We start from the raw sequence: 12,039 nt of genomic DNA, 5'->3' as shown, positions 1-12,039 counted from the left end.
GGCAGCACACTCATATCTTTTGACCAAATTACAGGGCACCTTCCAAGAAAAAAAGTTTTCTACAATCTGAAAGGTCCGTAAATTGCACACGACATGTTGATTTGATCTTTTCTTCTCTCGACTGGGATGTCTGTAACGTACCATCAGATACTCACTTCTTGCAGCAATAATATGTGGTCAGCTCGCCTGCCTCCTGGCTGGCAGCCTTTTCTCTAAGTGTGATTTCTATTTTATCCGAACCTCTTTAATGTTTGTATAGGTTTTTCAGATAAAATAAAGATGTGCACTGTTTTACTTGTCTGACCCCCCCCCCCTTCTTTCTTAAAACCTCCTTCTCTGCAGAAGCTCTTTAGCAGAGTGGAGGAGTAGCCTACTGGTTAGAGCAGGTGGCTTATGAACCAGGAGACCAGGGTTTGAGTCCTGCTGTTGCTCCTTGTGACCTTGGGCAAGTCACTTTACCCTCTATTGCAGGGGTCAGGAACCTATGGCTCGGGAGCCAGATATGGCTCTTTTGATGGCTGCATCTGGCTTGCAGACAAATTTTTAATAAAAAAGTAAAAATCTAACAAAATCCCCCACCCTCCTGACGCCCCCCAAGACCTCCAAAATTAATTTACTACAACCCCCACTCTCCTGACCCCCCCAAGAACTGCCAAAAGTCCCTGGTGGTCCAGCGGGGGTCCAGGAGCGATCTCCTGGACTTGGGCTGTCGGCTGCCAGTAGTCAAAATGGCGCCGACTGCCCTTTGCCCTCACTATGTCACTGGGGTCGACAAATGGCGGCGGTAGCCCCTGTGACATAGAAAGGGCAAAGGGCCGTCGGCTGCCAGTAATCAAAATGGCGTTGACGGCCCTTTGCCCTTACTATGTCACAGGGGCTACTGCCGCCATTGGTCGACCCCAGTGACATAGTGAGGGCAAAGGGCCGTCGGCGCCATTTTGACTACTGGCAGCAGACAGTCCAAGTCCAGGAGATGGCTCCCGGACCCCCGCTGGACCACCAGGGACTTTTGGCAGGTCTTGGGGGGTGGGGGTCAGGAGGGTGGGGGTTGTAGTAAATTAATTTTGGAGGTCTTGGGGGGGGCGTCAGGAGGGTGGGGGGTTGTAGTAAATTAATTTTGAAGGTCTTGGGGGGCGTCAGGAGGGTGGGGGGTTTTGTTAGATTTTTACTTTTTTATTAAAGATTTGTCTGCGAGCCCTGGACCCCCGCTGGATCACCAGGGACTTCTGGCAGGTCTTGGGGGGGGGGGGGGGTAGGAAGATGGGGGGTTGTAGTAAATTAATTTGGCAGGTCTTGGGGGCATCAGGAGAGTAGGGGGTTATAGTAAATTAATTTGGTAGGTCTTGGGGGAGTCAGAAGGGTGGGGGGTTGTAGTTAGTATGGCTCTCACGGAATTACATTTTAAAATATGTGGCATTCATGGCTCTCTCAGCCAAAAAGGTTCCCGACCCCTGCTCTATTGCCTCAGGTACAAACTTAGGCCTGGATTTATCAAAATGCAATAAGTATCACATGTGTCAACCACTGGGGAACCATCTTGAGAGCACCTAGCCATAATTCTCTCTCTCTCTCTCATGCTTCAAACCTAATAAAACAGGCCTTTCAGGAGATAAGCCCTTAATGCATGCAAAAATGCCTTAGTGCATTTTGATTTGTAAGCCCTGTGGGGATAGGGAAATACCTACAATACCTGAGTGTAATCCACTTTGAAGCGCTGCAAAAAGTGGAATATAAATCTAAATAAATAGTTAGTGGTTCATGCTGCATATTTTGGTTGTAGCACGGTGATACCGCCCTAGATTTTTGATGCATAGTGGGCATTTAGACCCATCGTGAGGTGTGGAGGTGCTTTCTAAAACTGGAAACACTTAACTTTGCCACAAATATCAAACGAGAAATGAGATTAAACGAGCATTTTCAGGCTTTTATTTCTACTAACGTCTAAGCAAATTCTTCAACTTGCATTTTATTCAAATGACATTTCATAAGACTTTTATTCCATTTGTAACCTGTGTATCAGTATTTATCACACAAAGTTATGAAACTTGGTTTTTAGTCTTTGGCTCCCATTCCAATGCATTCTGGTACTCAAATTCTATGGTTTCTATTAAAAATCTAATGACATCAAGTGGCCAGGCTCAGAGTGCATGGGTAGCTTGAATGAAAGCTTAAGCACTGTTGCCCAGGTCAGGTCAGGTCAGTTCTGATTGAGCTAGAAGCCCAAAAGGAGCAGCAAGAAGCTTTCAGAGTGTAAAAAACAAACAAACAAACCAGCAGGGTTCCATTCGGAATGAACCAAAAATGGCCTCTCACATATGGGAGGGGGGGTGAAGTACATTCCTTCTGTTATCCGCAGTTATTTGTATATATTTCATTTGCGCTTGTTATACCTCTTCAGATTGCAATTGTTTGGAATGTTGTTGATGTGTAAACCTGAATAAAACTTTAAATTAAAAAAAAAGGTTCTCTCACGAAAATACCTGAAAATTTTCAGGTATTTTTGGTTTTGTGCCCCCTAATAAAAATGGCTTCCTTGAGCCCTTCCAACCCTCCTCAAAGACTTGAGGACTGCCCTGGCCCCTCTGACCCTCTTTCTGCCCTGGAAATCCAGGCTCAGGGTCCAGGCCTACTCAGCGGGGCTGCCAATTCCAGCCGGCACTTTCCCTGGCCCCCCCCCCAATAGCCCTGAAATATGTGCCTGGGCCGGGGTTACCCCTTCCATTCAGAGGGATCGCCAAGAAAGGGGCAGGAGTGATGCCTGTTCACTCCTGCCCCCACCGAGTCCTTAAAAAAAAAATGGTATCGGTTGCCTGAAGGATGCACCAAAATGATCATAATGGTGCCGGCTGCACCTGAGATAGGTACCACATGACGTCACTTTAGCGCTATCCTCCAGACAGCCAGAGCCTTTTCTTAAAGGGCTCAGTGGATGCACGAGTGAACCAGCATCGTTCCTGCCCCTTTCTTGGAGAACCCCCCCCAACAGAAGGGTTAAGTGGGGACTGGTGAGGTCCTGGCCCTGGCACTTATTTCAGGGACTATCAGAGAGGTCTGGGGAGGGCCCGGCTGGGCTTGGCTCAGCGCAGCCGGGTAGACCCAGGCCATGAGCCTGGATTTGCAGGGCAGGAGGGCAGAGGGGCTGAGGGGCTGAGGCTGGCTCTGGCTGGGCTCGGCCCAGGCCCTGAATCTTTGTTGAGGGGTGGGACTGGGTGGAAGACTTCAGGGAGATCAGTTTAGATTCCATTTTATTTGGGGGGGGGGGGGGGTGTTGTTGTTTGTTTGTTTTTTTGGTTCAGGAAACAAAGTAAACTGAGAAAAACATTCAACAACCGAAAAATGGAAAAAAATAAATAAATTCTGGAACGTAATACAAAACTGAGATGACATTAATGGGCCTGCATATCTCCAGTGACACAGGTTGGAAAAAAGCTGTGCAAGGCTCTCATTCCCTAGGCAAACAGTGCAGAGATATGAATGTCAGTATCTGAGCTCTGTTTTTTTAAGTTCTATTAGTGCCGGAGGAAACAGGAAGGCGACGCACAATCCTACATGGGGATGGTGAGAATGAGTCACAGGATCGGGGGGGGGGGGGGGGGGGGGGGTGGGTGGGCAGTTCCTAAGTGAACGTACCCCTTTAAGAAGTTAGGATTTTTAAAGCTTAGTTGTTTTGTTTTTTTTGTCCAGTCTACTCAGGTACATCGATAAAGCGAGGAGCAGTTTAACTGAAGAGCCCTGCTAACCATCCAGTTTCAATGGACAGCTCACCTGCTGCGTCCTCAGCGACTCCAGCTCTCTCTCCAGGCGGGTGCGCAGCCGCCGCTCCAGCTGTTCCCGCTTCTCACAGGCCGCCTGCAGCTGGGTCAGTGCTTGCTGCAGCTTCTCCACCTTTTCCACGTACACTTGCTTTTTCCGTAACTGGAAGAATGGTGCCAAAGCCATGGTATGAATGAGAAGTGCTGAACAAATTTAAAGGGGGGGGGGGGAAATAAGTGTACAGGACAAGGGGCATTAGACTGATGGAGCTACTGCATTTACCTTCATGAGCTAAGCACAGAGTGCCTGTGAGTGATTAAAACAGGAAAAAAAAAAAAGAAGTGACTGAGCAAATGGGTCATGGCCTAAAAGCGAAGGCAAATAGAAAAAGGACAAAACACATTTTTATCCAGCTTTTGGCTTTCATACTATGTCTCTCTTGAAAGTAAATGCAGTTTCTGTGATGTTCTTGTAGATTGTAAATACATGCAAGCCGTGCTGTACAGATAATACAATAAGCTACTCTGCACGGTCATCATGAAGAGGCAGGTAACGGGAGCGGCGGCAGACATGAAGACAGCCGTGATGTCCCAGGAGGACGTACTATAGTACCAAAGCAAAACTAAGAGCGTTTCACAGATGCAGAAAATGAAAGAATAGTCTCGGAAGTTTGGCATAGGTGTGACCTTACAAAAAGGAGAATGCCAAAGATAGGATAGCAAACAGAAGCAAGATAGACCAGTACCTTTTTTTTTTTTAATTGGTATGAATCAATTTTGCTAGATGCAATTTCTGATCTTTTTTTATCGTAGAGATACTTTCTGCTGTGCAAAATCTTTTGAACGGCAGAGTTGAAAAAAGCACAATATTTGGAGTTGAATCTTGCTGGAAACCTATCTACTGATAAAAAAAAAGATCAGAAATTGCATCTAGCAAAATTGATTCATACCGATTTTTTTTTTTTTTAAAAAGGTACAACATTTTCTAAAAAAAAACAAGTCCCTGTCGTAGCCGCTCTGTTTAAATATATGAGCCAATAAATATCTTCAAGCTAAGGCGACTGGTCTGTCTTGCTTCTGTTTGTCTTCTGGCTTCGACAGACCGTCTTCCGGTCTGCTTTGTGGGACCAAAGATAGGATAGCTACAGTATATGACTCTGTTAGTATCTTGGCCAGTTTGCTCTGCAGCAGGATTGTCCAACTTTATCACCATGAGGATCACACTTAAGTTTTTTTTTCATTCACAAGGGCTGGTGAGCAATTTTCAGAAAGATGGTCATTAAAATAACCAAGAGTTTGCATATATTTTAATATCAAAGAATGCAAATTTTATCGTACAATATAAAAATCACAAGTACCCAGCAGATCCCTAATAGCTGATCTATTCCTTGTACCTCACTCTCAGGGTATAAGTGCTGACTTTTCCAGTTCTACCCTTGGTCTGATCCAGTGTGGCACGTCTTATGTTTTTATGTTCCAACCTTGCTTTTGTGTCTGTATAAATTATTTTGAGGATTTTTTTTGACTGGTAAAAAAGGATCTCAAGAATCAACACAGAGAGGTGATCTCAGAGATAGGGAGGCCGGGGCTCAGAAGGGTAGAGGAAAGGAGAGAGAGAGAAAAAATCAGGGAAGGGGTTAAGAAAATGTGAGGGAGAGAGGACCAGAAATGGAGAGAGAGAGAGAGAGAGAAAGCCCGGCGATGGGGAGGGGAAGGGAGGTGAGAAAGAAAGAGAGGACCATAGATGGGAGGAGGAGGACAGATGGGTAATGGAGAAGACTGGGGGAGAGGAAGGTTTCAGGATCTGGAGAACAGAAAGGGAATGAGGAAAACAAAAGAATGTTCCAGGATCTGTCGGATATAATGCAGGATAAAGAAAGAAGGGATGCAGGTGTCCTGTTCCCTACTCAGTTCCCTTTACATCCTTGCCCCCTGTCTCACCATCCATTCTCTCACCCTTCTCATGCATGTTTTCTCTTTCTCTCTCATAGACACACACTCCCCAAATCGTTCCCCTGTCTCACGCCCTCCAGCTCAACAATCACATCCCTCCCTACAAGCCAGCCAGCCAGCCAGCTCCCCTACCCTCCCCAGCCTGCTAGCCAGCCAACCCCCCAGGTAGAAAGCAAGGTTGTCAGTCCCCACCTCCCTTTGCTATCAATGCTGACCTGGAACAGCTGAGAACTTCCAATACCACGTAGTTCTCAGAGAAGAGCCAGAACTCCCAGGTTATTTCATTTATTTATTTTTTTTTAATTCTTACGGTCTCATGGTAAGGCGCGAGTTTTGGGAACAAATGGCTCACACTCTCTGAGAGTTGCGCTGTGTCAGAAGCTATAAGCTGCTCTGGTGGCGGTCGGTGAAGAATCGGTCTCCAGAGTTAAGGTCCAGGCTGCACAGGAACCACATGCAAGCTGGAGTCTGGCCCAAGGGCCGTGTGTTGGACACTTCTTATCTTCATGAACGATCATCCACATTTTCCATCTTAATATGAAGTGATGTGAGACATAGATAAAATAAGCTTGTCTTTGCACTGTTAGGATGCAATGTTTGAATGGCCACCCAGGTGCAAAGCCCGGGGGAACTTCGTACCTAATTCTCAAAGAGAAATTACATGCTGGTACAAAGGACGCACGAACTCTGCACCTGCTTTTTCTGCAGGCAGATTTTGGCTGGAAAATTACCTGCATAGCTTGGAAAATACAAGCTAGGCACGATGTTTCCCAATCCTGCTCAAAACAGGTTTCCCAGATTTACCCACAATCCACGTACGTTTACCCACACTGAAGCAGGCAATTTTCAAATACAGCAATCTAGACTCATCACTACTTTTCAACACACCGAGATTGCTTGGAATATTGTCCCCTTAGTTTACCGGCAAACTAGCAATATAACCAGGAATCCAATTTTATCATGACAGTGGTTTTGTTTGGGGACAGAGGAATAATTCATATTATTTTTGTTAGGATAACCGCCCCCCCCCCCCCCCCAGAAAAGCAGCCTCTCTCTTTCTCTGCTCCACCCCATGACGATCCCTCCCATCGGCCAGCAGAAAGAGATCGGTGTTTTCACGCATCAGCCTCCTCTGCCAGCCAGCTTCAGTCTACACAAAGATGCTGATAGGTTTTGCCAGACTATGAAGCACTGAAGGTAGCCAACAGAGGAGGCAGGATTTCCCCTGCTCCACACCTGATGGGGTACAGAAATAATAGGGAGGGTACATGGGGGGGGGGCTCAGAGCTCCTGATCAGAGGGGGGCACGAGGTCATCAGCCCACAGTGGCCTTTGAAGAACTGGGGTGGGGATGATGAATAGATTTCTGTTATCTTTTAATGTAATATTGCTAAGGCCTTCATGCCCTTTAGTTCAGTGGTTCTCAATCCAGGCCTCGGGACACACCTAGCCAGTCAGGGTTTCAGGATATCCACAATGAATATGCATGAGCTAGATCTGCATGCACTGCCTTCACTGTATGCAGATCTACTTCATGCATATTCACTGTGGATATCCTGAAAATCTGACTGGCTAGGTGTTGCCCAAGGATTGGTTTGAGAACCTCTGCTTTAGTGAATATTGCATTAAAATCAATGCACTAATGAGCTTTAGTAAACAGCCCCAAATTACCTTCAAATCTACAGAAGAAGATATTTTAACATTTAAGATTCGTTGTGTTTTTACTCAACGTTTTAAAAATTCATCCACTGTAGAACAGTGATGAGCTGGAGGGGCTCCCATGGGCTATTAAATTATCACTTGATAAATTATTTTTGGAAACCAAGAGTATCTCACAAGACACAGTAGGGATGTTAATAGCCTCTATAAAAAAAAAATAAACTGTTAGCAATGAGAACATCTTGACAAAGAAGTGGTAGTATCAAGAACCCCAGATAAAAACTTAATACCACATCACTGACATCTTATGCCTTACCTGCAGGAAATACTTCTAGTCCAAGTATTATACTAAAATATAGGGCCACAGGTCCCAAGGGAGAAATCCTTTAATATACAGGCCCCTCAGACCTTCCTCCCATTGCAATCCCCAAGAAAAGGGGTGAGAGGGAGGGAGCAGTGGTTGAATGGGGGAAGAGAGGAGAGTGAATGAGGGAGTGGGTGGGGGTGGTGAATTAGAATAAGTGGGGGTGAGGGGGTGAGGACTGGACCTGGGTGATGGGGGAAGGGAAGCTGGATTGCAGCAGGCGGGGCAGAGAGCGGAGAAGACGACAGAAAGAGCTGCATGGGTTGGGTGGGCAGGAGCACACATATCAGGGAAGAAGGAATTCATTCACTCCATACCCTGCCTCCCTCAAAACAAGTTATTGGAGGTGGTCACGTGATGCAGCTGCACTGAGCAGTCGCAGGTCTCTCCCGCTCCCAGCCCGAGATATTTTTGGCAGCTTTACCTCCTTGAATCGGCGAGCTAAACATGGCAGATAAGGTGGCTAAGAAGTTCCTCCTGATGATTTGGGGGGGGCCCAAACGATAAGGGCAAAACGCACCCGCAGAACATCAGCGGCTGAGCGTACGACTTGCAGCGAGGAGTCAGGGTCTCATGAAGACAATATGGCCGAACGGTCACTCCGAGTGGATGGAGTAGAGGCGGTAAGAGTGGTGACTGAACAGCTGAGAGACCAGATTCACTCAAGCCTCGATGCTAAATTCGAATCGGCAGTTGACCGGGAGTCGCAGGTTGTTTCCACGGTTGGGGAAACAACAGCCCGTCTGGATAATATCACAGATTGCGTGGAGGAGCTTGAAATGTCGCTTACCTCCACACGGCAGCACCTTGAGACCCTGGAGAGAGCGCATAAAAAGACCGTCGAGAAGCAAGATGACTTGAAGAATCAAAATCGGCAAAACAATTTGAGAATTGTAGGCATGCTGGAGAGTGCAGAAGGGTCGGATGTGGATGCCTTTTTTTGCCATGTGATTTCCGATGCTACTTAACATTTCGTTTAAAGGCAGCAAGGTGAAGCTGGATCAGACTCATTGAGCCCTGGCCCTTGTAACTAAAGTGAATAAGAGGCCTCAAGTGGTTATTCTGCGGGTGCACAATTTCCGAGCCCAGTGCCAGTTAATGGATGCAAGCAGGCAGCAGAAGGAGCAGAGGTTTAAGGGCCAGCTCGTCTTTATATTTCATGATTACTCAGCGGAAGCACAGAGGTGCCGAGTAGAATTTGCTGAGATCGAGTGTGAGCTGAGAAACCAAGGCCTTAAATATGCAATGCTATACCCGGCTCGTCTCCATGTGACACATGAAGGAAAGTCGGTGGTGTGTGACATCCCAAGCATTGCTGCAAAAAATCAGAAGGGCTGCAGTTGGTACTCTGGAGGTTGCCTCTTAATTCAACAGATGCCTGATATCCTTTCCTCTTTTTGTTTAAAAGTTTAGGAAGAGCGCCTAAGGGCTTTATTTTTCAATTAGGATTTGTAGAGTTAAACTGTAATATTTTCCTAAAAGACAGGAGGTATAGCTGTCATTTATACTATTCTATTCAGCTTCCAGAGCATAGTTGGGGGTAGGGGGGGTTGAGAGGGTTAATGGGTTGGGTTTTTTTGGTAGTATAATGGGGGGGGGGGGGGGGGGTGTTGGGATTCAGATATTTTTCTTGCTCACTGCTCTTCAGAAATCCTTCTCTTACAGACCTGTTGGTTGGCACAGGGGAAGTGGGCCACTAGCAAAGGATGAGACAAGGGCCCAAATGGATGGAGGTTACCAGTTTTGACTGTCCAGTTGGCAGGGGCTGCAGTGTCCATTTGAGGAGAAGAGATGAACTGTTTTTGGAGTTGGATGATGGAAGTGGGCAATGGACAAGACATCCTGGACTCTTGTATTGCAAGAGGGGGTAGTACAGTGGATAATGTCTAGATGTTTGGTTTCGGAATAGAGAGAATCGGTGGTGGGTTGAATTTCGAAAACAAGGGCTGGTCTCAGGGCATCCCTCACCTGTCCTAGGTTTCTCTGGAGGGGGTGAGGGTTGGGTTCAGAGTTGGGGTTGGTCATCCTAAGATTATCTCTAAAAGGGCTCCTGGATGGGGTTGTTCTTGGGGTTGAATTTGAATGGGTGGGGAAAGGAAGGTGGGTAGGATTTTTTTGGCTGGAAAGTTGGGATAAAAGGGGGTTATTTTCAATTTTAAAACCCTGATGACTGCAATTGCCATGAATTGCTAGTGGGATGGAGCTTAATTATGTGTTTGGTAGTAAATTATGGTTAATGTCTCTCTTAACCTTATCGCTCTTAATGTGCAAGGTATTGGATTCCCAATTAAAAGAAGTAGAATCTTCAGCTACCTTAAAAAGAAAGGGGCACAAGTGGCCCAAATGCCCTACTACAGGAAATTCATCTATTGGATGTGGAGCATGCCAAGTTGGTGAGGGATTGGGTAGGGCTTGTTGAGTTGGCTTACTTTAACTCAAACAGTAGAGGTATCTGTATCCTTATTCATAAAGCTCTACTTTTGGGGATGCATAAGGTGCAGAAAGATCTGGATAGTAGATATCTGCTACTGGAATGTTTCCTATATGGTGAGCATTTTGTCTTGTCCAATGTATATGGGCCTAATGTAGGCCAAATGGAATTTTATGCATACTTGCTGGTTATAATTGAGGCTTTCTTTGCCTTCCCCATTGTAATGGGAGGAGACTGGAATTCCTGCCTAGACCCCAGTAAGGACAGATCTTTGGGGGGTGGGGGAATGGCAGTTGGGTGGATCGGTTGAACCACTGCAGGGTATGCAGATGCGCCTAGATTTAATTGATGTCTGAAGGGAGCAAACCCCCTTTGGACGAGACTATACCTGTTTCTCACCTCATTTTCAGTCTATTGTCAAACTGATTTCTTTTTGTGTTCTTAATTGTTTTCAGACAAGGTAGGGTTGGTCGATACTTTTGCTAGTTATATTTCAGACCATAATCTGGTTTGGTTGCCATTCAAAATACGCGTAACCCAGTTGGCGGGTAAAAGTTGGAGGTTAAATACTTTATTATTATGCTCAAAACCTTTCTGTGCATTGAAAAAGAGCTGGTTAAAGAGTTTTTTGAAATACACAACTCTAACGAATACTTCTCTGTTTTGCTATGGGAAACACTGAAAATTGTATTATGGGGGCGGATTATTAGCTTTGCTTCATTTCATAAGAAGGACAGAACACATCATGAGCAGTCCCTAGAGAAGAGAATAGGCCAGTTAAAGAGGGAGCATAAAAGGACGGGATCCTATCAGACGTATCAAGTGTTGGAAAGGAGTAGGGCAGATTTAAGAGAACTGCAGATCTAAGAGAACTGTGTGGTCAGATGACTGTGTTACTCTTGACGGCGGATCTATGAACATGGGAGCAAGGCAGGGGCCATGTTGGCTCAGCTTCTGAGGCGAAGGAACCAGAAGATGTTGATTTCAGGTATTTGGAGGTCTGATGGGACAGTTGTTTGTTCCAATGAGGCAATTAATGAGAGGTTTAGGGAAGTTTTTTCAGATGCAGATGTGGGGGTCTCAGGAGGGAATCCTTAATTATCTGGAAGGTGTATTCTTGCCAAGCCTGTCTTAGTCGTAACGGGATAAATTAGCAGTGCCCATTTCTACATCCAGCGCCTTCTGGGTAAGAAGAGCTCAGGGCCAGATGGTTATCCTGTAGATTTTTACAATAGTTTTTTGTCAGAGCTGGTGGGTCTGTTTAAATATCTATGTGACTACCTGCAGGTGCATCCGGACCAGACAGGCAGCTTAATGGATGCTATGATTGTCTTATTACATAAACAGGGTAGGACGCCTTAGAGTGAGAAGCGTATAAATCCATATCTTTGTTGAATATGGACATGAAAATACTGGCAAAAGTACTGCAGCTTAGACTGGAAGATTGCATGGGGTCTTTAACTGGATTGGATCAAACCAGTTTCAATAAAGGTCGTACCTCAGTGAATAACTCTAGGAGATTGTTCGACATAATGGTTCTAGCTATGCGAGATTAAATTTCAGGGTTGATAATCAGCTTAGACACTGAAAAGGCCTTCAACAGGCTTCGATGGTACTTTTTATTTACTATTCTTGAGAAATATGGAGTGCTGGTACAGTTCTGTGGTTGGATCCGGGCACTATATGATAAGCCTAAGGCTTGGATCCTTACTAATGGATGTTTGTTGGGGGGTTTCTCTATCAGGAAGGGCACTAAGAAGGGTTGCTCATTGTCTCCGTTGCTTTTCGGTTTGGCAATAGAGGTCCTTGCAGTGAAATTACACGCTAACCTGGAAATACAGGGTTTTTGTGTGGGTGTGGGTGGAAAGCAGCATCTCATC

At 45.8% G+C, this 12,039-nt stretch overlaps 1 protein-coding gene across 5 annotated transcripts in view; it reads right to left on the bottom strand.

The window, feature by feature from the left end:
* The window catches only part of AMOTL1 (angiomotin like 1), a 232,295-nt gene that overhangs the window by 31,177 nt on the left and 189,079 nt on the right, over window positions 1–12,039 (bottom strand). For all 5 annotated transcript variants that reach the window (XM_029602369.1, XM_029602367.1, XM_029602366.1 and 2 more), the window contains exon 7: window positions 3,766–3,915. In XM_029602369.1, coding sequence (XP_029458229.1) covers window positions 3,766–3,915 — 150 coding nt within the window. The remainder of the gene's footprint in view (window positions 1–3,765; window positions 3,916–12,039) is intronic.

Source organism: Rhinatrema bivittatum, chromosome 5 (genome assembly GCF_901001135.1).
Source record: "Rhinatrema bivittatum chromosome 5, aRhiBiv1.1, whole genome shotgun sequence".
Taxonomy (NCBI): domain Eukaryota; kingdom Metazoa; phylum Chordata; class Amphibia; order Gymnophiona; family Rhinatrematidae; genus Rhinatrema; species Rhinatrema bivittatum.
The sequence above is the reverse complement of the archived record's forward strand: the minus strand, read 5'-3'. Positions and strand labels throughout refer to the sequence as shown.